The sequence below is a fragment of the Lepus europaeus genome, chromosome 9 (assembly GCF_033115175.1).
Source record: "Lepus europaeus isolate LE1 chromosome 9, mLepTim1.pri, whole genome shotgun sequence".
In the NCBI taxonomy this organism is placed as follows: domain Eukaryota; kingdom Metazoa; phylum Chordata; class Mammalia; order Lagomorpha; family Leporidae; genus Lepus; species Lepus europaeus.
In genome coordinates, this window is record NC_084835.1 from 55,572,799 (window position 1) to 55,597,908 (window position 25,110).

At 54.5% G+C, this 25,110-nt stretch overlaps 2 protein-coding genes across 4 annotated transcripts in view; one reads left to right on the forward strand and one right to left on the reverse strand.

Annotated features, from left to right (window-relative positions):
• The window catches only part of LDLRAD4 (low density lipoprotein receptor class A domain containing 4), a 418,309-nt gene extending 394,147 nt beyond the window's left edge, over positions 1–24,162 (reverse strand). For 2 of the 3 annotated variants that reach the window (XM_062201310.1, XM_062201306.1), the window contains exon 1: positions 24,111–24,162. The gene's annotated coding sequence lies outside the window, so the exon portion shown is untranslated. Of the gene's footprint in view, positions 1–23,194; positions 23,333–24,110 lie in introns of those variants that run through there. The other variant, XM_062201307.1, reaches the window with a different exon arrangement.
• Positions 12,297–13,915, forward strand: LOC133766543 (GTPase Era, mitochondrial-like). The gene has a single exon (XM_062200218.1). It carries the CDS (start codon positions 12,306–12,308, stop codon positions 13,530–13,532), a length of 1,227 nt encoding a protein of 408 aa, XP_062056202.1. The 5' UTR covers positions 12,297–12,305; the 3' UTR covers positions 13,533–13,915.
• Positions 24,163–25,110: the final 948 nt, after the last annotated feature.

The following is a 25,110-nucleotide window of genomic DNA, read 5'->3' on the forward strand; positions in this document are numbered from 1 at the left end:
GATCACAGTCAAAGGCACTGGATGCGCCAGAAGACGCGCGAGGCTGGGCTTCCCACATGGCCCCATGAGAGCAGCGTCCAGACCGCTCATCCTCGGGGCACAATGCAGGAGCAGGCTTTTGTGGCTGACAGGGGAGCACCCTCCAGCACTGGGCGGGGAGGGGGGAACACCTGCGACCTGCCTGGACAGCTGGCCAGCCAGGAGCAGGAAGCGCTGAAGCTGCTAGGGGCACAAATGACTCGGCCTTCACCTACTGCCCCTCAGCTATGCCCTGGTTCCACCACACTGAGGTCAACCTAGCCGAGGCGCTGCTGCCCATCTGAAGACCAGCTCTCGGCTCCATCTCAGTCCTGAGTACCCAGACATTTTCTCAGAGTGATGATGAACAACAGAACTGCTGAGGCATCTCCCGGAGGTCGCCCTGAAGTGCATCCTGGCTGAACTCTCCTGTACACACAAAGGCCGACTGCTGGCTTCGAGCTTGAACTTGGAACTTGATGCTTCTTTAGGTCCTCACATAGGAGCACCTGTGAAGGGGCCACGTGAGGTGTCCAACGCACAAGAAACCAGCCTGAAACAGGGCCAATTCTTCCCCAGGCAAACGCTAAGAAACAAGACCACAAGCTGCCCCCAGCCCCCCAGAGCTGCAGGGTCTCATTTCTCTGTGTCCCCAGAAGTCGCTGCAAAGCCAGGATGTGCCAGGTGCTATGCTGGGACTTGTAATATAGAAGTGGGCAGTACAGTCCCTGACTGCTCAGGGCTCACACACAGAAGGGAGGCAGTCACCGCACAATAAGAAAATAGTGGCACATGTGAGCGCATACAAACACGTGCACACACATGTGCATATACACGTGCACAGGCAAGTGCACACACCCACACAGTATGACCAAACTCTGAGGAAGCACCTGGGAGGCAGGTGCTGGCGCTGTCCTAGAGCCCCTCAAGGGAGGGGAAAGGTGAGGCAGCAGCTCCTTTGTCCACAGCTACCGTAGGCAAAGAAGAACAGGCATGCAGGAACGGGATAGTGTGAAAGCCCCGTCCAATTCTCCAACTACTGCTCACAAGGACCCAGGGGGCACCGAGCCTGCAAACTCACAGCACCTGCCAGGCTAGGCAGCCAAGCGTTCAATGCACTGGACCCCACCAGACCAGGAATGTCACAGCCTGCCCTGTTTACAAGTGACCCTGTGACTCTTTCCAAAGCACCCTGACTAGGCACATGCCCATCTCCATCGTGGAAATGGGCCAGGGGTTGAGTCTTTTTAAAATACCAGCCCATGGATTTCACTATCGAGCAAGGCATTCTACGCCCAAGGCTTGTCTGAAACATGACAAACACACACTTGAGACTTACCAATTCCCTTCCTCGGCCAATCGTGAGCAGGACCCTGGATGACTGGCATTGGGGGGGGGGGGGTAACACGGGCCAGCACGCCGCCAGGCTGTCCCCAGAAGCACCTACTGCAAACAGCAATGTGCTGCCCCAGGAGCAGGGTGAGACTGGCCCTGGCAGGGACAGCTGCCGTCTCAGCCTTTGGCTCGGCGGCGTCACAGAGCTGACACAGCCCGCATTCGCAGAGACAGACCGTGGGGCACCTCCCGTGGGGTACACATCACAGGGGCGTACACATCGGGCGCCTACCACAGACCACTACTGCTGGTAGAGGCTTGCCAGCCCCCAACGGGTCCCGCCTAGGGCCTCCAAGGACAGCCAGGATGTCTTCATCCTGTCCCCAGCCCACGCTGTGTCCAGTGGGGGCTTTCCAAGAGTGAAGAATGGAGCGTGAAAGAGAGCGCAGCCTTTTTGGACTACATGAAGTCTCTGGGGCCGGATGGCCGGCCCAAGTCCCCTTTGGATAACCACCACTTTTCATTTGCACAATCATTAATACCTGTAATTCATTCGGACTAATCAAAATTCATACTAGTTAATTCATGAGCTAATTAGAATTTAAAAGGGTGCCACTGCCATTCAGACCAGCTCATTTAGGAGCTATTGAAACCCTTGTACAAGACTTAGGTGAAAAGGGAGAGAGTCTGTTTAAACTTCTAAGTGGTCCCTTCAATACCCTTTGTCCCGGGCAAATCCCTGCGCTCAGCGGGCTAATCTCATTGGATTAGCTGCACTAACACTGCCAGCACCCTCTCCCCCAACCCCAGGCTCCCCACCAGCAAGCTCGGTCCAGGACACAAACGGTCCGTAAAATCCACAGTGGCAAGCAGCAACCTTCACGCCAAGCCTCCCGTCAGAAACGCCGTGGCCCTGCCAGCTCCCGGGAGCAGGGTGCACGTCAGGGAGCCTGGCCTGGGAGTCCCATGTCATACACATGGATGTCCACACTAAGTCACACGCACAGCCACCCCTTCCCGCCGTGCCTCCCACGTGCTGGCCCGTCCCCAGCAGCGGCCCCGTGAGTCTCTCCAAGATCCTAAGGGTAACACACCTTGGGTTATACCAGAAGCCAGGCTACAGGGCTCCCAAGCCCACATCCATGCACAACACCTCTCACCTCTCTGTGCACAACACCACGTGTGCTGGTCTTCTCTCATTCTAGCCCTTCTCTCCAACGCAGCATGTCTCATCACAGAAATCGAGCACACAGAGGGAGATCTGGAAGTCTGCCTCCTCTGGGAACACGGGCGGCCCAGAGAAAGGCAGCTTCGATTCCATCGGAAAGTGCTTGGAATAACAGGAACAGACGCGGAGAAGTAAAACATCGCACAGCATGGGCTATTCTAATTTCGTTCCATGTGAGCAAAGGGATAACCCGCGAGACGGCAGGTTTTTGAGCAGTGCTTCTGCCTCCTTTCGCCATAGACCATGTCAGGTCGTTGAGAGCTCTGTCTCCAGTTCCTACCCTGGACAATCAGAAAGTGAAATCCTGGGTCTGCCCCAGTGCACAGGCAGCACAGGTGCTGTGCCCCCAGACCCAGGAAGAGCAGGCGGTCAGGGCGGTGGCACTGAGTTTGCAGCTCCCAGTGGCTCCTGGGATTTAGGTGACCTTCCAGAGTAAGGCCCTGGTGGGTGAGGATGGACTGGACACAGCCTTCCCTCTGCTGTCCATTTCCTTCATCATCAGTCCAACAGCCTGGGACCCTGGGGAAGCAGACTTGTTGACTCTGAGAACCGGCAGGGGCCTTGGGGACCACCCGGCTCTACCCCAACCTCTCAATTTAAAGGCAAGATCTTAACAGCCTGTGACATGGGACAAGTTGCTAAAATTCTCTAGGCCTCAGCTTCCTCACCTGTGAAATGGGAATGATCACTACAGCACTCAACCCCATAAGTGAATTAAATGGACCAAGTGAAATATTACACAGAAAACTGCTAGCCTGCAATTCTGGCACGAAGGGGGTTTGGGGGAACCCAGTTTGAGTGATGTGTCTGTGTCCTGTGAGGAAATGGATCTTGAGCTGCTCAGGGGACAGTGCCTACGACAGCGTGGAGGGGCTGGTGCTGTGGGGTAGTGGCATAAGCCTGCCTGTGGCGCCGGCACCCACTATGCGACCTGGTTTGAGTCCCAGCTGCCCTGCTTCTGATCCAGCTCCCTGATAATGGCCTGGGAATGCAGTGGAGGATGGCCCAAGTGTTTGGGCCCCCACACCCACGTGGGAGGCCTGGAGGAGTCTCCTGGCTCCTGGCTTTGGATCGGCCCAATCCAGCTGTTGCAGCCATTTCAGAGGTGAACCAACAGATGGAAGACCTCTCTCTTTCTGTAACTCTACCTTTCAAATAAATAAATAAAAATCTTAAAAAAAAAAAAAGACAGTGAGAAGACCTGGATTGAGTCCCCATCTCCACTGAGAGCACTCGGGGCATTAACCAGCAGATGAAAGCTCTCTCACGCACTCTCTACCTCTCTGCTTCCCAAATAAATAGAGTATTTTAATTTTTAAAAATATGCAAGTGGCCGGCGCCGTGGCTTAACAGGCTAATCCTCCGCCTTGCAGCGCCGGCACACCGGGTTCTAGTCCCGGTTGGGGTGCCGGATTCTATCCCGGTTGCCCCTCTTCCAGGCCAGCTCTCTGCTATGGCCCGGGAAGGCAGTGGAGGATGGCCCAAGTGCTTGGGCCCTGCACCCGCATGGGAGACCAGGAGAAGCACCTGGCTCCTGCCTTCGGATCAGCGAGATGCGCCGGCCGCAGCGGCCATTGGAGGATAAACCAACGGCAAAAAGGAAGACCTTTCTCTCTGTCTCTCTCTCTCAGTATCCACTCTGCCTGTCAAAAAAAAAAATATGCAAGAAGGAGGCCAGCGCCGTGGCTTAACAGGCTAATCCTCCACCTTGCGGCGCCGGCACACCGGGTTCTAGTCCCGGTTGGGGTGCCGGATTCTATCCCGGTTGCCCCTCTTCCAGGTCAGCTCTCTGCTATGGCCCAGGAAGGCAGTGGAGGATGGCCCAAGTCCTTGGGCCCTGCACCCCACGGGAGACCAGGAGAAGCACCTGGCTCCTGGCTTCGGATCAGCACAATGTGCCGGCTACAGCGGCCATTGGAGGGTGAACCAACGGCAAAAAGGAAGACCTTTCTCTCTGTCTCTCTCTCTCACTATCCACTCTGCCTGTCAAAAAAAAAAAAAAAATATATATATATATATATATATATATATATATATATGCAAGAAGGGCCCATGTTCTGGTGTAGCAGGTGCCTGCATCCCATACAGCCACCAGTTCAAGTCCTGGCTGTTCCACTTCCAATCCAGGTCCCTGCTAATGAGCCTGGGAAAGCAGCAGAAGACGGTCCAAGAAGTTGAATCCCTGCCACCAGTGTGGGAGACCTGGAATAAGCTCCTGGCTCTTTGCTTTGGTCTGGCCCAGCCACAGCCATTGTCACCATTTGAGGAGTGAACAGCGGATGGGCAATATCTCTCTGTGCTGTGCCTGTCTCCTTCTCTCTCTTTTTCTCTCTCTCACTCCCTCTGCCTCTGTAACTCCATCTTTCAAATAAATAAGTAAATCTTTAAAAAAAGAAAAATCACAAGAGGAATCAGGCAAGGACACAGCAGGACAACCATGACCCTGCAACAGTCAAGACGGAGGCAATGTGCCAAGCCCTCCAGCTTTCGGGACAAGGCAGCAGCCCCACTTGCCAGGCAAGTGCCACAGCCCACCCCTTTCCAAGGGAGGGAAAACCAGTCAGCAAGTGACTACAGCATCAGCACCCAGGCTTTCCAGTGCCCCTGACCCTGAGAAGCCAGCCTCCGGGGCCCACGAGTCCCACCTCTGCAGCATCCCCCCGTGAGGAAGTAGCCCTTCGAGAGTCAAAGACCCAGAGAAAGCCGACTGCTTTGTGGAAGCCACGCTTCTTTCCTCACTAAATGTTCATCTGAGCTTGGTGTGCACGCATTAGACCCCATCCCACCCTGGGGCAGACGTGGTAGCCGGGCTCAGATGGGACCACGTGGTTCCACACAAAGGGCACGAAGAGAAGGGAAGAGGGGCACAAACAGCGCCTCCGAAGAAACCCAGCTGCACCTGCAACCCAAGGGGACCACACAGTCCGCAAGGTGCAGGAAAATGCATCCTCTCCAGGATCAGAGGCCGATGCCCTTCAGACCAAGTCACACAGGCTTGGTGGGCCCCAGGAAGGACCCTAGCATTTGTTCTACTGTCAGATCACAGCAAAAGGGTTAACTTAGGGGAAGGAAGATGGAGCCGAGTGTGAGTAACTGTTTCCACCTCTAAGGAGGAATTCTGCTCTCTGGGGACCGCCCGGCTCAGCCCCGGGCGCACTGTGGCGCCAGATGGAACCACTCTCTGTTCAGAGCAAACCTCCCCATCCCCATAGCAACTTCATCCCTGCTTCCAAAACGCCTGAAAAGACACGCATCAAATTGTTTTCCACAATTTTTCAGAAACTGACTTCTTACTCCACACCCTTAGTAAATTCAACCACTGGGAATTCTCTCATTATAAAAACAGTAACACGTGATCGTTGTGGAAGACACGGAAAAGATGAAAAGGCAAGATTCTTTAAACCGCCCTGAGCACTGCCCTGGAAAACACCTAGTTTTACTAGTCTGGTACGTGCCTTCTAGGTGAGGTCCGCGTGCCTGTGCCAACCAACCGGAGAGTCCTAATGCTGGCAAGGGCCGGACCTGAGGCTGGACCTCCCCCTGGCTGGGACAGGATGGCCCACGTGGCCAGAGGGGGAGCACACGAAGTCACCTTGTCTCGGGCTGCTCTCACGCAATGGCATGGCTGGGGCGTGATGATCTATTACACTTGGGCTGAAAACCACTGGTAGAAATAAACTGCTGCATTACTCATCGCTGTTTGGAATGTGTCTTTTTCGGGTTTTTCCTTCCTCGTTCCACTAGGTAGCTGGTTTTCACAATCCTTGTGGATTTTAAATCCAAGGCAACCAAACTCAACTCGCGAAAACGTACCTAAGGCCCGAATAAAAGCGCAGTCAGATGTCTGCGAGATGAGTCAGGCTTCCAGGTAACCGCTGAGACTCAGGCTTCTTTGCAAAGATGGAGAAGAGATTCACACACCATAATTTTCTCTACTTTGAACTTTTCCTGATCCCAAGAAAGGAGGAAAATAGCTTAGGGAACCAAGGTTATTACACAGACATTTTGTGTAAAGAAAAAACATCTGCGTATGACGGTTTTAATAAAACTTACTAATAAGTCTCATGACCTATTACGGCTTGATAAACTTGGTTTAGCAAATAATCTCTAATTCAACCAGAACTTCCTGGGGGGAGTAGAGGCGGAGGGTGTCAGTCATGAAACCAACGGCCTCTCCTGGCCTCTATAAAGTAGCTTCCTTCGTGGGGAAACAGTCAATGAAGGCGGTGGCAGCAGGGGGCCAGCCTTCCCGTGTGCACCTTCTCATGCCGGCGGCTACACTCCAGCTGTCCAGCAGGACTGTCTGTCTACACAGGCTTCCACCAGCCCTGGGGCAGCTGCAGCAGGACAGCCCTGCAGCCGCCAGGACTGGGCAGCAGGGAGCACCGGCCCGAGTCCTGAGGATCTGCCCGTCCTCCCGCTCAGCAGGGCACCCCCGCTGCCACCCTCATTTATTTGTGCAACTGACCCTTCTGGGCTGCAGCTGGGGCCGTGGCACGGCCAGGTGCTGGGCAGCAGGAGCAGGAGGTGACGTGTGCCCTCGGGGGAGGGACTACTTATATGCTATGTTAGACTGCTACAGAGAGACACAGGCTAGGCGAGGCAGGAGGGACAGCTGACCAGGAGCCTGAATGAAGCCAGGGGACAGAAAGTCCAGCAAGGCTTCCATGGACAGGAGGACGAGTGAGGAACCGCAGAAGGAGGTGGCCACACCCCAGGCCCAGAGGGCACAAAGCACACAACCCATAGGCTCGGGGGTCCCAGAACCCTTGCTCTTACGTCCAGACCAGACCGCAGGGCAGGGCGGGGCAGAGAGCCAGGAAGACAGCACTAAGTGCCACTGGGGATGCTGGGAGCAGCCGGATGTGCAGCGAATGCTGGAGCGGATACAGGAGTTCTGACTCACAGATTAGGATTTGGGCAACAAGGATTACAGGATTGGTCCGATGTAGTAGGCTTGAAATGACGGGCAGACAGGAAGGCTGGGCACAGAAACAGGACAAGAGAGGGTGGGAGAGAGGGATCTGGGACAGGATGGGCAGGAGGAGAGCTAGGGCAGGTGGGGTCTGGGGGACAGTGCAGGGCAGGTAAGGGTCCGAGGGACAGTGGGGACAGCTGGGGGCAGGCACACGGTGGGGGCAGGTGGAGGTTGGGGGTACAGGGGCAGGTGACGGTGGACAGGGCATGCCAGCTGGGGTCACTCGACGCTGAGGCCAGCTTTCCGAAGCAGCTCTTCTGTCCTTCCCCGGGGCTCTGCTAGGCACTCCCCTAGCGCTGCCAATCTCTCGTAGGGGAAGCAAGCAGGTGAGCTTGCGGTCACACAGAGAGCACGCCTGGACGGTGCAGGAGACACAACGCTGGCCCTCCTTAGAGCCCGCGCCTGGCCTATGCACATGCGCGGAGCACATTTCATCCGCGGTTTCCGCGGGGATGGAGCCGCATCACAAATTCTAGACCTAACCACGCAGTATGCAAACGGCAAGAGGACCAATCTACCGCTATCTAAAACACTGTTTGGTGGGAATACCCTTTGGGAGCCAGGAGACGCCACGCCAGCGGAAGCAGGCGGACAACTGAGCCTTGCGTCTCCATACTATCAGCTTTGGGTGGCGGTCAGCCAGCACGTACCCCTGCGGCTTCGCCATGCACCTGCAGGCGGCGTTAGCTGGAGGCAGCGCTTCTCAGGCAGGAAGCTGGGAAGCGAGTGTGAATGGCGGCGCTGAGACTGTCCCCTTGAAAAGCAAGAAGTGGATCCTAAGACTGGGCACCCAAAGCAGAAGCGCACACAACTGCCAACACCCGGCAGGGAAGGGGAGCAACACTCCCGGAAAGGCAGCCCCACAACGGGCCGGCGCGCAGGGCTAAAGGGGGAGGAAGAGAACGGGCTTCAACGTGCACCTGCAGTGGTCACCCTGCACCACGATGAAGCCGAAACACAATAAGGCAGAGCCTGGCAGCTGGCCTGAGCTGGACACACGTGGGAGGAGAGGCTGGGCTGCAGCCCCCACGCAGGAGCAGCCAGAGGCTAAATCTTCCCGCCTGGTCGAAGCTACATCATTTTTGCCAAGTCCCACAGAGCTCCCCAGTGGGAGGGGAGCAGCCTCCCGGACTGGCCCCGCAGCCTGCGCCGCATCCCTCACTGCCGGGTCCTCTCTGCTGGGCACACCTCAGGTCTCTGCTGAATGATTTGCTCTCTCAAATTCGACTTCTCGCGCTGTACCCGAACCTCTCAAAATTACGTTGCCTGGACGCCACGCGGCACCGCCTTGAACCCAGTGGCTTTCAGAAGACACCCAGCTGTGCGGCTTGGAAACCCAGGGGGACATCACTCTCCAATTTGGTTTGGCACATTAACGTAAAACAAACTCTGACCTGAATTCCACTGCCGGCTAATAGCCGCGCTAGAGAAGGAGGAACAAAGCCATTAATTATACTTCCGTGGACAGTTCATGAATTATTTGTTCCTTAAAACCAAGGAACAAGAAATTAGAGGCTGTCTGTGGAAAGCTTTGGAAAGTTGCAAGTGTCTCACCAATAGAAGGCACTGTTCTTCCCAGAGGACAGCGACCGACCTGGCTTCCTGGCGTGAACCGCCCTGAACCTGAAATTTCAGCATTTTGTGAAATGTGGACAAACAGCAAGTATCAAAGAAGGACGGCCGAGACAGAGCTCCCGTGAAACAACCTGGCGCTCCACACCGGAACGAGCCTCGTGTTCCCATCGTCCGGTGCCACAAAGCTACAAGGACACGGACAGAACGACTGACACCGTGACCCGCGGCTGACGTTGGCCAAACCCACCTCCCCCTCCTGATTCACATTCTCAAGGTGGTGCTCCCCATCCAGGCTTTGAAGCAGGGCATGGAGCAACTGTCACTCCCCCTACACAACCTGTCCAGAGCCCTGGGGCCCTGCCATCCTCAGAGAGGCCTCCTGCATCATCACGGGCTCCCTCACAGCCTACCTTCTGCCTCGTGCACCGACCTCCCCATGTGCCCGGGGCCCCATCTCCTGACGGCAGGCAAGGACCCTTCACTCCCTCTGCGACACCCGCAGCACCCTGGACATACAAATGGCCTTAACCGTATTAGAATTCGCCTTTCTTTCAAAAAGGTCCAAGCACGAATAAGTCGCCTCCACTTCTTGACAATCGCTTCTCTGGGCCAATACAACGGTCCCATGAGCATGTCATATCACCTTGCCTGGCACGCCCACTGCCACCCACAGCTGCACCAGAATTACCCTGTGGCACCCAGATGGCAGGAAGCTCAGGAACAGGGGCCGCAAAAGTCAGAGCCCCAAATGAGCAAAACGTGGGACATGGATTTTGATTTTACGGCACACAAAAGCCTCAAGAATAATTGCGAAGTTGAGTTTCGTATCCCAGCACGACCTGTGGCACAACCAGAGTCCCTCCCCACCCTCCCCCCACCACAGACCCACGCACCTGCCCCTCACCCCCACCTCCATCTGTACACACCACCGGCGGGCCCCCAACTCCCTTAAGCGTACACTCCTGTGAGCAAAACAGTGGGTGTGCACACACCCTGAGAATTAAGCCTGTAGGTGCTATGACTGATAGTACCCCGGACACACTAAGCACAAAAGAAGCTTTTAAAATGGAGTAGAAATGAATGACTAAGCTCTAGTGTTCTCTCTCAGCTATCTACTGGCCTAGAACACCCTCGCCCCGACTGTCCACTGGCAAACTTCCAATCTTCAACCAAGTTCCAGTGCAAAGTCAGCGTCCGAGCCCACTGGGGCTGCTGTCACCAAACGCCTTGGATGGGATGACTTATACATGGCAGAAATGCACTGCTCACGCTTCCAAAATCAAGGCACCAGCACCCCCTGGGTGAGGTGATCCTCGTGCGTGTCCTCACGCGCTCGCTGTGTGAACACGGGCACTCATCCCCGCCATGAGGGAGGTGCCTGCATGACCTAATGATCACCTAAAGCCCCCCTCAGTATCATCACACTAGAAATTAATTTCAATTTCTGAACAAGGGAAACAGGAGGGACATAAATATTCAGACCACAAGCATTACACCTCCATCCTGAAGCCTCCCTTGATTGACCAAAGTAGACCGAGACTCCTGTCTCCTGAGTCCCATGGGGAAACCAGGTACACACCTGTCTCCCACCAATCTGGAGACAGAGCCCCCATGCCTCATGCTCAGATGTCATGAGTACTTCCCAAGAACGAGGAAGGGAGAAGGGAGGAACCAAAGGCATTGTCGGAGTTCACCCTCTTTGGGATCCAGGACCTCAGCCTCCTCCAGGCAACCTGTCTTGAACAGCTGCTTATTCTGAGAGCAGGTTACAAAGCTGTTGTGACATCCTCATGGCGCTACCCCTGGGCTAGCTGCTTCCCCCACATGTATTGCCTCTTCTCCATGGTCTCCAAGTCCCCAAAGGCCAGGGATTAGGTCTTCCATCGTGCAGGTGCTGGGCAGGTGGTCCACAGTAACTTAGATGAGGGGGCTAAAGTTTGGTGCAAAAAAAAAAATCTTGAAATCCATGCTTTTTTTATGATTTTTTCATAATATGTGTTTCTGCAATCCTTCTGAAGAAATCTTGTATGCATGGACTTCAAATTGGCTTTGCACCAAATTAAGTTTATCTTTTAATTCCATGTTCCATAAACTTTTTTAAGTACCTTCCTATATTTTACTTCATTGGTCTCTTGCATAACACTCATGGTGGCCTTCTCCCACTGGCTGACATTCACATTATCTTATTCCCAGTAAATCTAAGGAGTGGCGGAGGGCCTCTGACACAGTGGTTGATATGCAGGTTGGATGCCCACATCACACGTTAGAGTGCCTGGGTTCCAGTCCTGGCTCCACGCTGGAGTCCAGCTTCCTGTGACGCACACCTTTGGAGGAGCAGTGACAGCCCAAGCAGCTAGGACCCAGGTAGGACCAAGCATCTGGGGAGCAAACCAGTGGACAGAGGCGCTCTCTATCCCTATGTCTCTACCTCTCTCTCTCTTTCTCTCTCTCTCTCTCTCTAATAAAACAATTATTTTTAAGAAATCTAAGAGGTGGCAAACAGTTATCTTAGAAAAGGGCAAGCTGGAGTGTCAGTGTCCTCCCCAAGGTCACAGAGCTGTGACGAGCATGACAGGGCACACCCAGGGACAGACAGGTAGGGGCAGCAGACCAAAACAATGCCCTGTGCTCAGGCCTTTGAGAAATCCAGGTACAACTGGTCTTCGCTCAAATACTTCCAAACAGACAACGGACAGCAAGTCAGCCCATACTGGCCACCCCCAGCTGGCTTCCTCAGTGGGTCAAGTGGGGACAGCCCTCCCCACACAGATGGTGGACAGCAGCCATCCTGCTAGGCATGTAAATGTGCCCCAATTCTTAATGTCCAATATATAACCTCGCTACAAAGTCAAGGGGCAAGGATTCCCACTGCAGTGCAATGCACTAGGAATCTCACTGAATGACAGCGCTCCACCTCCACTTAACACTTAACAAAGCAAACACGCTTTTCCTAAACTAAATTTACTACAGAGAGCTAGCGTGACTGTATGTATACAATATTTGCTTATTATTTTTTCATTACTCTGCAGATGAAAAAAAAAAAAAAAACTTTAAATCCCAGGACCTCTAGTTTAGAAGTTTAAAAAAAAAAAAAAAGTTGAATCTCATTTAAACACCAACAGAATGAAAGCTGAGTGTTTTAAGAGTACAAAATGGGCTGCGAGGGGGTGGATGACCCCTTTACCCTCACTAGTATCAGGCCGTCAACGGAGGGGCGTGTCCTGTGCCGTGGGTGCGGCTTTCTGTGGTCGCCACCTGGCCCCGGACTCTCGCCATTATGGCCAGGTCTCAGCTCTGGACCACTTACTCGGATTCCCTCAGCCTGACAGTTCGCTGACTCCTTTCGTACCCGCCGTGTCCATGCACAGAGGTGAGCAGGATCTCCTCTTGGTCCATCCCCCTGACATGCCTGAGAATCCCCGGGTCCTACGAGTAGTCATCCTTGGAGCCCCAAACGCAGGGAAGTCAACACTCTCCAACCAGCTGCTGGGCCGAAAAGTGTTACCTGTCTCCAAGAAGGTGCACACCACTCGATGTCAAGCTCTGGGGGTCATTACAGAGAAGGAGACCCAGGTGATTCTACTTGACACACCTGGCATCATCAGTCCTGTAAAACAGAAGAGGCACCAACTGGAGCCCTCTTTGTTGGAAGATCCATGGAAGAGCATGGAATCTGCTGATCTTGTGGTAGTTCTTGTGGATGTGTCAGACAAGTGGACTCGGAATCAGCTCAGCCCCCAGATAGTCCAGTGCTTGACCCAGTTTGCCCAGGTCCCTAGCATCCTTGTCATGAACAAGGTAGATTGCCTGAGGCAGAAGTCAATTCTCCTGGAGCTCACAGCAGCCCTCACTGAAGGTGTAGTAAATGGCAAGAAGATCCAGATGAAGCAAGCCTTTCGCTCAAAGCCCGGTTCCCATTGCCCTAGCCCAGCAGCTAAGGACTCAAACACGCAGTCTGCAGGAAGCCCTCGGCTGACTGGCTGGCCCCACTTCCAGGACATCTTCATGTTGTCAGCCCTAAGCCAGGAGGATGTTAGAACACTTAAGTACCTCCTGGCAAAGGCTCAGCCTGGGCCTTGGGAGTTCCACAGCGGAGTCCTCACTAGCCAGACACCTGAAGAGATCTGTGCCAACATCATCCGAGCGAAGCTCCTGGAGTACCTGCCCCAAGAGGTGCCCTACAATGTGCAGCAGAAGACAGTGGTGTGGGAGGAAGGACCAAGTGGGGAACTGGTGATTCTACAGAAACTTCTGGTGCCTAAAGAGTCTCATGTGAGGATCCTGATTGGTCAGAAGGGCCAGGTAATCTCCCAGATTGCACAGGAGGTGGGCCGTGACCTCATGAACATCTTTCTCTGTGACGTTCAGATACGCCTGTCTGTGAAACTCCTCACATGAGGAGCTCCCTACTGCCTCTCCCAGGGCATCCCAGCTCAAGCTGCTAACAGAGGTCATTGACCAGCGGTGTCCCTGCCTCAGGGCCCTCAAAAACTGATGAGGGGCATGGGCACTGCATATCCCCTGCCCAGCCATGTCTACTTTTGGAGGAAGGAACCTGCCTTAGCTCACATCCCAAATTGCTCCTCTGCCTGGGGCCACAGCTACTTTGGTCTCAGAAGTTGGCCCCTTCATGGGAGCATGCCACCCTGCCCATAGTTTCTCCCAGATCTCTCTTCCTCACTCCGTATTTCCACCAGGAAGCCATGGAAGGTGAGACAGCACCTCCCACCTGCTCCCCAAGTCTGTGATCCCTCCTTACCCCTTCCACTCCCCAGTCTCAGATGCTAATAAAATAAAATAAAAAAAAAAAGAGTACAAAATGTATTTTAACAGTAGAAGTGGCCAGGTCAACCACTGTCAACATGACCTGCACGTGGTGCCCCTGCAAAATTTATTTCCCAAAGGCCCTCCATCCCTTCCTGACAAGCAGTAGGCATTTCAGCAACACACTGCATCAGCAAGCCAAGTGGCAAGGGCAAGAGCAAAGGGAAGAACAGAAAACTTGTCCACCAGGTCGCACCAGGCAGAGGAGTGCACCTGAACACAGCTACACGGCACGCAAACCCCTGTGGAGACATGGGGGCTCCCAGCCTGGAAGAGTGCAGGTAATTACAACCACACTGATTGTAGCCACGCTGCAGAGGCTGGTGTCACCCTACCCACTCCTATCAGCACTGTGAACATTCTCCCCTTTCGCCATTTGCAACTTTCAAAAAAAAAAGGACTGCCTTGCAGAGTGAATCACAGCCTACTAAGATGGTCTTTCGTTTCCTCTCAAACTTCAGGAGCAATCAACCAGCTTAAGAGGGCAGGCGCTGTAGATGCGACATGCAGCTCTGGAAGGCTGAGGCCTTGGCATGAGCAGAAAATTGGAGAACATTTGCAAAAGGAAGGACATGAAGACCCGGAAGAGACACCAATGAGAGTGCATTTATGGGTGCAACTTGAGGACAAGGCCAGATAAGAGTCTCATCCCAAAGAGTGGCCATTGATAATGAACTGAAACAACTAAGCAATTGTCACCGTGGTCATGTGACATCTTCTCCTGGCCTCCTTCCTCCATCTTGACTTCAAGGGTACCCCTATGGGCCCACAGTCAGAACAGAGGCAGAAAATACAGATACAGAGGTGACCGGTCAAGTTAAGCCACCCTTTGGGATGCTCAGATCCCATATCAGAGGCTGGGATCAAGTTTCGCCTCCATTTCCAATTCAGCTTCCTGCTAACGCACCTGGGAAGCAACAAGTACTTCAGTCCTTGCCACCCGTGTGGGAGACCCAGATGGACTTCCTTACTCTTGGATTTGGCCTGGCCCAGCCCAAGCTGTTGTGGGCATTTGGGAAAGAAGCAGTGGATGGAAGACCTCTCTGTCTCTCTCTCAGCAGATGGAAGATTCTCTCTCGCTCTCGCTCTTTCAAATAAATAAAAACAAATAAAATATCTATACCTGTCTACCTATAGACATATGTAATGAGACTATTTACTGCCCTTAACCTACCTGAGCAGAATTCAATTCAAATTTAAAACAGGACTCAATTCCTCCTGATGAAGACATCCACTGACACCTTGGCATTTGCCGACAACATTCCAGCACACAGCAATGCTCCAAGTGACGCAACCCAGGCTTTCATATGTAAGGATGGGAAGGAAAATTTCAGTGTCATCTTACTTTTCTATCCAATCTGCAAAGATTCTCTTCATAATAATATTCAGCGGGACCAGCATTGTAGTGCAGCATCACCTGCGACACTGGCATCCCATATGGGTGCCAGTTCGAGTCCCAGCTGCTCCACTTCCAGTCCAGCTTCCTGCTAATGTGTCTGGGAAAGCAGCAGAGGTTGGCCCAAGTGCTTGGGTCCCTACACCCACATGGGAGACCCAGATGGAGTTCCAGATTGCTGGCTTTGGCTGGATCCAGCCCCAGCCATTGCTGCCCTTTGGGGAGTGAACCACTGGATGGGTGATCTTTCTCTCTCTCCCTCTCTCTCTCTCTCTCTCTCCCCCTCTCCCTCTCTCTGTAACTCTGCCTTTCGAATAAATACATAAATCTTTAAAACAATAATAATATTCAGTATTCACAAGGGTGGAGCATAAATTGTTCCATCCATTCAGAAAAGCAATCTGGCAACACCTTTGGAGGGCACTTGGAAATTCTTATACACCGATTCCCTTTTAATACAACCAATGATGTAATAAAAGTATTTAACGTGCCTGGGGAAGCATTATTAATAACACAGAAAACTGGTAACCATTTCATTGTCCTAAAACAAGTTGTTAAAAAAAACAAAAGTGTAACCACAGAATAGTCACCAGGAGTGGTATCTCTGGGGTGGTCATTTGCTCTCATGGTTCAGATGCCTGCATCCCACATCAGAGAACCTAAATTTGACTCCCAACTCTGACTGCTGACTCCAGCTTCCTGCCAGTGCACACCCTGGAGGGCAGCAGTGAAGGCTCAAGTAACTGAGTTCCTGAATTCACATGGGAGACCTGGATTGGGCTCCCAGCTCCCATCTCTGGCTCCCCACACCACCCCCACTACTGCAGGAAGTTGGGGAATAAACTACTAAACGGGAACTCCTTCTCTCCAAATAAATAATAGAAAGGTTTTTTTTTTTTTTTTTCTAATGAGGGGAGAGGGGGTTGACTTAGCAGTTAAGCTATCCACAAACCCATACTGGAATGCCTTGGTTCAAGTCCCCTCTCCACTTATAATTCAGCTCCAGACAGTGCACACCCTGGGAGGCAGCAAGCGATGGCTCAAGTACCTGGCTCCCTGCCACCCACGTGGGAGACCCAGATTGCATTCCTATTCCCAGCTCTTGGGTTTTGAATGGCTTAGCTCATTTATTGTGGGCACCTGAGGAATCAGCCACTATAAGGAAGATATCCCCCCTCACCTGGCCATTTAAATAAATAAAAATAAATAAATTCTAAAGCTTATTTTTTTAAGTGGTACTGTATGGATGGCATTGCATACAGGTAAAGCTATGACCTGTGACACTGGCATCCCATATGGACACCAGTTTGTGTCCCTGCTGCTCCATTTCCAACCCAGCTCCCTGCCAATGGCCTGGGAAAAGCAAAGGAAGATGGCCCAAGTGTCTGGGGCCCTACCACCCATGTGAGAGACCCACATGGAACTCCTGGCTCCTGGCTTCTACCTGGACCAGTGTTGGTCATATGGTCATCTGAGGAGTGAGCCAGCAGATGGAAGATATATATATATATATCTCTCTCTCTCTCCCTATGATTCTGCCTTTCAAAATAAATAAGGCCGGCGCCGTGGCTTAACAGGCTAATCCTCCGCCTTGCGGTGCCGGCACACCGGGTTCTAGTCCCGGTTGGGGCGCCGGATTCTATCCCGGTTGCCCCTCTTCCAGGCCAGCTCTCTGCTATGGCCCATGAGTGCAGTGGAGGATGGCCCAAGTGCTTGGGCCCTGCACCCCATGGGAGACCAGGAGAAGCACCTGGCTCCTGCCTTCGGATCAGCGAGATGCGCCGGCCTCAGCGGCCATTGGAGGGTGAACCAACGGCAAAAAGGAAGACCTTTCTCTCTCTCTCTCTCTCTCTCTCTCTCTCTCACACTATCCACTCTGTCAAAAAAAAAAGTAAGTAAATCTTTAAAGAAAAAAAGAGATATCCTTGGAAATATTCAATCAAATGAAATTATGTTCATGATAGAATGGTTTTTTAAAGTGTATAAATTCTACATACGGTTTTATAATTAACTAATTATTAATCCTGGAAAGAACCTACTCACCTGGTGGAATCCTAGGTAACTTCAGTCATTTTGTTTCCTTCTTTGTTCTTTTCTGTGCTTCCCAATCACCTCCAGGAAATACAACACTGGGAGAGGAAAGCTTTACTCCTGCCCCGCTGAGAGGTGGCTGCTTCCACACACACCACAGTCCTGGTGCTGATGGTGCTGCGGGGCCACGGAGGTCCCTGGAGGGTCCTGGGTCTCCATCTAGAGCTGTCCCAGCCAGGCCTGGCTGGCCCGCGTGGGTCTCCACAGGAAGCCCTACTGGGGACCCAAGCGCTTCGGCCACAGAAGGTTTACCAAGGACAGGGAACGGTCCCGCACGGCCAGCTCATCTCCTGTTTGTATCCATCAGGAGCTCACTTTAACTTCCATCTCCCTGGGACATTTAGTTTGTCCAAGAGGGACAAAACCTCACAGGAAGCGTGCGTCAATGTGGGAGGTTTATTATTAGATGCCCCCCACCATGGGGCCAGAGGGAGCGTCTTCCCCCACCCCATAGGGCTGTGCTGTTTTCCTCATTTTTTTTCCAAGTGTGTGAGTCATGGGGAGCCTGTGGCCATGGCACTGCGTTGCGGGGCAAGTGGAGCGGCCCTGCCACCTCCCCGCACTCCCCCCAGAGACCCCGCCGCGGGAAAACGCTAGCACAGGGGTCTGGGGACGGTGCAGATGAACTCTGCCCAGGATACAACAATGCTGACTGTTGGTGCGACTTGTCTCCAAGGAACTCCAAGTACAACGTGAACAAAGACAAAGCTGTCCTCAAAGTCGAGGCCCTCCCCACAGGCGCAAAGCAGGGGGCAGCTCACAGACTAGGGCCGGAGAGAGCCCCAAGCTTGTGGGCAGGCCACGGGGCCAAGGAGAGACATGTCACCAGCTGGTGAGGGGTCCCTGGTGATGAATGTCTGCGCCAGGCCCTGTCTCACGTGGCTGCAGCCTCATGCTGAGACTGGGCAGGCCACAGTGCCACCCTCCACGTCCACGCTGTGTGACCTGGACTTCCTGCCTCACCTGTAGGGGGGGAGGGGAGCAGTGCTGGCGGCGGTACCTAGCTCACAAGGCTGCTGTTGGGATTAATCAGTTAACAGCCCAGCATACAGTAAACGCTCGCTCTGTGACTGTCAGAACTGCCGTTCCTATTATCTGACCCAGTGCCCTGGGTGAGGCAAGTCCGGCCTCCTGCTGGCCACACTCCAGCTCCAGCTCCAGCCTGGGGCGGCGGTGAGACTTCACCATGGGAGCTCCCGCCCCCACTCTGGGCACAGGCTAAGGCCTCTGAGGCCTCTGACAAAGGGAACAACTCCTGGCTGCAGCTGCCCACCCACCCCCACCCACCAGCCGCTGTGCACAGGAACCCACGGGGCTTGGCAGGAAACCGGCCGCTCTGCCACCCCAGAGGCAGGAAGGAGACACCCGCCCCTCCGCACCCACCGTGAAGCACGGGGCCCTGGACTCTGAAGAGAAACTCAGGGTCCGTTTAGAAACAGGCAGATGAGGGCACACACATGTTGCTCACACCCATGCCATTCCTGACCTTAATGTCACTGGAGCCCCGCAGGCCCCAAGTCGCACGCAGTCTGCAGGGAGAAGAGCAAATCATTTGGCAGGGGCCCCAGTAGGAGGTGGCTTTGTAATATGAGCAGTGTGTCCACTAACAACTAGAGCAGGACCATTAAGTTCATTACACCTGTCACTCTGCCAGCTGAGTCTCCGAACTGCCGGCGATGAAAGTACATTATGCCCAAGGAGTGCCACCCAGCCCCCTCCCCACCGCACACACTTATCTGGGGCAGACAATTTGTTCTCAGTGTTGGCACCTGCAGAAAGAACACAATTGTAAACAGCCTGAAACTTGGCTTTGAGACACCTCCGGCTCTGAGCAGCTAAGAACAAAGTTGAGGTCTCCTGGGAAGGAGACTGGGGGCCATGTTCCCTGGTGTGGGGGAAGGATGTGGTTGTGTGTGGGGGTCGGGGGAGGGGAGGGAGGGACCACAGCCCACAGCCAAGGAGGCAGAGCAGCCTAGCAAAGTAAAACACACAGAGCTGCTATGTGGATTCTGTGCCCTGCAGCACAGCCAAAAATAAAAGCGAGAGACACACCCTTGTTTCTGAACGGAGTCCCAGCATTGTAGGAGCAGCGCAGGCCTTCCCCTGCAGCTGCACACCCAGCAGGCCCCGGGGTGAGCAGCGCGGGCTGCAGAGGGTGTCTGCAGCGCAAGCGTGCTGCAGACAGCGGTAATTTATTTATCCCTGTCATGTAACATTAACAATCTGTCTGGAGCTTGGCAAGCACCAACTTGCACTGTCATATAAACTGTCTGACAAACTTAAAGTTTCGTAAATGCGTCTCTTTTTCCAGCAGACAATAAAGCATCATTAAAAAAAAAATAAGAAGTTGTCATCTCTTCTATTCCCTTTTCTCTTCCTCTTCCAAGAAGAAAAAAAGGAGGAAAAACAAAGAAAACCAAAAACAAAAGAAGCCATGCGAACAGAAAGGATCCCTCGGTAGGATTCTTAACCTTGGAAGTTCAACATTTTCCCAATACCGAGTAAATGAGTAAATAAATGCAGCGGAGAGAGAAGGGGAGGGGGAGGGGTGGCAGTGTGGGGGTCACTTGTGCGGGGCAGGGTGGGGGGGTGCAAAGCAAAATCTGCAAAACAAAAGTACAGTCATTAAAAATTAATAAAGGGTGTGGACATCCAGCCCCCACCCCCTTCTGCTCGTGGGGATTCGAGCCAGACATTCTGCATCCTCATTAAGTGGAGTCTGGCAGGCTGCCGGAGTTTTAGTGGGTTCTGGGAATGCCAATATATTAACCAGAGGACTTTTTGCATACCCTTTAGAGTTTTTATTCTAGAAAAGTCAACCATTTGGCACGGTGGAGCCTTATTTTTGTCCGGGAAAGCTCTCAGCTGCCAATCATGGGAGAAATTATAGCTATGTTCTTCGTAATTTCCAAGACCTATCTGGAAAGCAAGCTTAGTGGAAAGAAAAAGTCCGCACAAAAACAGCTCAAAAGGCCAGAGGACCATTTTTAGTGGGAATTCAAAGAAAAGCAATGCACACTTAGATCACGTGGATACATGACAACAGACACATTATTTTCAAGTCCTCCCATGACAGAGGGAAAAATAATGACATGAATTGGGGATCTTAACCCCATATTTCTCCAGCAATTAATGCACAGGTGCTTGTTTCTTTCCTTTAGTTGCCTAACAATGATGCAAGAAATGACACACACACACACACACACACAAACACACACACCCCTCCCTAAAAAGTGGCAGGTCTTGTGGTCTAAATTCTCTAACAGAGGCAGAATCCCTACCTTCCTAATTTAAAACTCAAGATTCACCTTCCATGTGCACCCATAATATAGGTCAAGATGTAATTCTAGACTAACACAGCCCATGTAGGCAGAAAGTGACTTTGACACAGAAAATAATGGCTTCCAGGAGACTTCTCTGAGACCTAAAAAAGGAAGGAACGGAGCCGAGGAGAGGAACAAAGAAAGGAAAGAGCAGTTGAGGATTACATAGCAGTTCTGTCACTGTTCACATTTAATATCCATGTGCCTGCATAAATTATGTTAAATGTTTCTAAAAATTTTTTTCCAGGTTAAAACGGTATGCTCTTCCTTGGCAGATCTGCTTCTAGGGTTTATTTCTTCTCTCTTAACTCTGAGGACAGTTTCATCACAGAGAAGGCTGGATAAGCCTAGATTTGGACAAAGGGCGAGAAGAAACATGGCACAGGTGACCAGAAAAATGTGACCGGATCCCCGGTGACACGGATGCCCGATCAGAGTCCTGAGTGGCTCTGATTTTATGTGACACCTTTGGTGCACCACCACGGTGACCTGATGCTGGGTCAGTGCAAAGGGGGCCAGAGCTCAGGGGTCTCTAGCCAGAAACTACTCCTACGGAGCCAAAGTCAGTCTTCTGTCTCTCTACATTCTCCTGGCAGGCTGGAGAGCCGCCCCTCTAGCAGCCGTGATGAAAGACAGCGTCCCCAGAGCAGGCAAGGCTGCCTTGCCAGGCTGCTAAGTCAAGCAAGACTACATACAGCACAGTCCCAAACTGCAAACACCTCTGCAGAAGGACCTTGCTCTCAGAAACTATTCTTAAAACACTGTCAGCAGTTGGGGGAAAATAAATATTTGTCTATGTATGTATATACTTGGGTGTGTGTGGGGGGGGGGTGAGGACTGTTGAATCTCAAATGATGTGCCAACAAATTGGCACAAAATCCCTTAATAAGCAGCTGGTACTGGCTGGGCGCCACTGCAGGATTGTGGTCATACAAACTGAGCCCACCGCCCCCGCTCCCCCCCCCCCCACAATGATTCAAGAGACAGCCTTGAAAAGCTGCTGGGAAAAGTCTTCTCCAAGGCAAACGCAAGCCGAGCCCAGGGAGACCCATGGCCAGGGAGGGCGAACCCTTCCAAGGGTAACAGCAGGATGTTAAGGAATTGGCGAGGTCTTTTAAAACAAGGGAGGGAAGGTAGCTACAATTCCATCACAGCAAATCCCTTACTGGCATTCGCAGTCTCAGCCCTGATTCCTAACAGTGTGTACAGTGTCAACAGCAAAGTGGAGCTCTTAAAAGAATTAAGCTTTCAGAGACCTTGAGGCATTTCCCCCCACGTTTTAAAATGCACCTGCTTGTGCAAGGGCCATCAAATGACATTTCAGGGGCTGATGGTGAACCACATGTCGTAATTCAGTAGGTGCACATGGGTGACGTTCAGATCTACTCATCTGCCTATGCAATCAATTCAGCTCAACACGAGGATCCGTTACTGCACACGAAAACGACAGTCGGAGAGCACTGTACAGAAAACGAAGGCAAGCGTACAGTAAACAATTTTCAGGAGCAGGGGAAGACTGAATCTTCATCTGCAGAGTGCAGACATGACTTAATGCAGTGCTAGTTTCTCCGCGTAGACTTTACAGAGCCTTCCCTGTAATTTAATACTCAGTGCCCAGGCTCCAGGGCAGACACAGACAGGAGAATGCCCTTCTTTGCCAGCCAAACCAGCAGAAAGGGCCATTTTTAAAGGGAAGTTTCCCAGCGCTGGCTCTGCGGGAAGGCGCCAACCTCCATGCCAGCCACGGAACCCTATTTTTAAGAGCCGGCGCTGTGCACACCATCTGTAGTCATCTCTACTGCTCAGAACTTAGTGACAGAAGCTCTTGCAATCAACGTTCCACACAGCTAATCTCACCTTGCAGCCCACAACGTAGCACACAGTAGGTCTACAGTAACTGTAAGGGAGGTTGAGAAACCAGCACTGACTGACCTGCACCTGAGGGGTCCAGGGATAAGAATATGGCAAAAATAATTAGAATGGGGGGGGGGGGTTAGAGGAAAAGAAGAGGAGCAAATCAAAATTATCCAATTCTAGCTAATTAAAAGATTCTTTGGGGAAAACAAAAATTAACGCTGGCTTTATGTGGCCGCTGCCATTCAGCACTCACTCCTGTGCCTGGTAGCAGCCACCAGTGAGCCCTGCTCGCCTTAAAGAGTCCTCTCCCAGTCCTGACTGGCGGACCCTCGGCCCTGCCAGGTAACCTGGAGACCAGGGCGCTCCCGGAAGCGCCTTCTCCAGGTGCCGCCTGCCACCCCCAGCCCCACGCGTCCCCGACGCTCTGAAAACCTCTGCCTCCTTGGGAAACCTCCTCCTTTTTCAAATGAAAAAAAAAAAAAAAAGTTTAAAAGCAGGCAAATGCCCTCCCCGCCACCCTCGCGAAATTAGCCTCCACAGAGCCAACTGAGAGCCGCCCGCGTACTCACAGGGCGCGCCCCAGCCCCACTCCGGGCTGCGCACCGCGCAGGGGTCCGAGGAAGCCTCCTGGCGGCCGTGCGGGGCAGCAGACCCCGCGACAAGGCCAGTGCCGGCCCGGCCGAGCGCTCGTCGCTTCCTGTTTATTCCACGCTGAGGGTCACCGAGAAATGCAGCACACGCCTGCTTCCTGCGGGGCTCTGGACTCAGCCTGAGCGCAGCAGCAGCCTCCAAGACATCCACGTCCCAGCCAATGCGGGGAGCGCGGGCGGCCCCGCGGCGACGTCAACGCGTGCGGGGGCACCCGGCGGACGTCGGGCAAGGCGGGTCCGAGCGTCTGGGGTGTGTGGGGTGCCGGGGGCAGCACGCAGGGCGAGGATGCGGGCCGCTCGCGCCCCCTTCCTCCCTGCAAACTACCGGCAAGGTCCTGCGCGATCTTCCCGCTTCTCGCCGACCCCCAATCCCCTTTCCCGCAGGGGTCCGCGAGCGGCCTAAAGGGGTGGCAACTGCCGGGGCAGCCCCGCGCACATCCTGGCTTCCAGTGCTGCAGAATTAAAGTCCTGCGACCTCGGGACGCCCGCGCCCAGGGCACCGGGAACAGAAAACGGGCTGGGGGTAGGGGTGGAGCGACACGATCGCTACAGCGGAGCACAGGCACCCCTCCCTGGGCGAGCGCCCCGGGGCACCGGCCGTGCCCACCCGCGACCCGGCGCACAGACCTCGCGCCCTTGTCTCCGGGGGACGCGCCGTGCGTGGCGCCTGCCGCTCCCTCCGACCCCCACCGACGGCGCAGGCTCGCGGACGTCCCGTTCCCGGAGCGTCCAGTCCCCGCGTCCCCCGCCCCCTCGGCCACCGCTCCCGCCCGAGCGCGGTGGTGAACTTGGGCCAGCCGCCGCGACCACGGCCGCCAGCCGGGTCCGCACTCACCTGCGGCCGCCGCTCCGAGCGGGGCGGGGAGCGCCCGCAGTGCGGCTCGCGGGCCACCCGGCCCCGCCGGCCGCGGGGAGGGGCGCGGGGCGCGGACTGCGGCGGCGGGGGGCGCGGGCGGGCTGGCCGGGAGTGCCGCGCGCCGGGCTCTTTAAGAGCCGAGGACCTGACACCCGCGCCGCCCCCGCGCTCCCCGCCCCCTTGCACTTTCCCAGGGACTCGCAGGCTGTCTGGCGGCGGCGGCGGCGGTGGCGGCGGCTCCTCCCCGGCTCGCAGGGGATCCCCGGCCGGCCGCGGCGGCACGCGGGGCGGCCCGGGCCCTCCGCGTCCGCTGGCTCGTCCCTCCGGTCCGGGTCCGCTGCCTGGGCGCGGGGGCCGAGGGAGCGGTGCCGCGGCCGTGCGGGGGAGGTAGCCGCCGCCCGCCGCCGTCTGTCTGCAGCCGGAACCGTGCGCGCCGAGGCTGCGTCTGTCGCCAACTCCTCCAGTCTCTCCCCTCCTCCTCCCCACTCCGCCGCGGGGACCCGGCGCGAGGCCAGGCCGCGGGGGGCGGGGGGCGCCGCGGCCGAGGCGCGATGGGGGTCCCGGCGCGCCCGGAGGCGGGGAGCGTGCGGGCGCCCAGGCTGCGGCCCCCGGCTCGCCGGGCTCGGGCTAGCGGGGCGCGCGCCGCCGCCGGCAGCCCCGAGAACTCCAGGCCACGCGGAGAGTGCCGACAGCGCCCCCCGCAGGAGCCCACCTGGCGCCTGCGAGCCGGGGGCCGTCTCCGGGGACCGGGCCTGCGGGTCTGCCCCGCGCAGAGGGACTGCGGACACAGGCAGGAGGGCCACGGGACACGCAGCAGGGCGGGGGATCTCGGGAGACCTGCGAGGTCGCGCTCAGGATTCCACCCTCGGGTGGGAAGGAGACGGATGCTTCCCTGCGCGCTGTGCCCCCGTCTCCTTGAAGGGCCACTTGGGACTCGACTCCCCTTGACAATGCGCCCTTGTGTTCTGCACAACGGCTA

Bases quoted from the DNA above. Each gene is read 5' to 3' on its own strand.
- LOC133766543 (XM_062200218.1), top strand. From the start codon at position 12,306: ATGACCCCTTTACCCTCACTAGTATCAGGCCGTCAACGGAGGGGCGTG.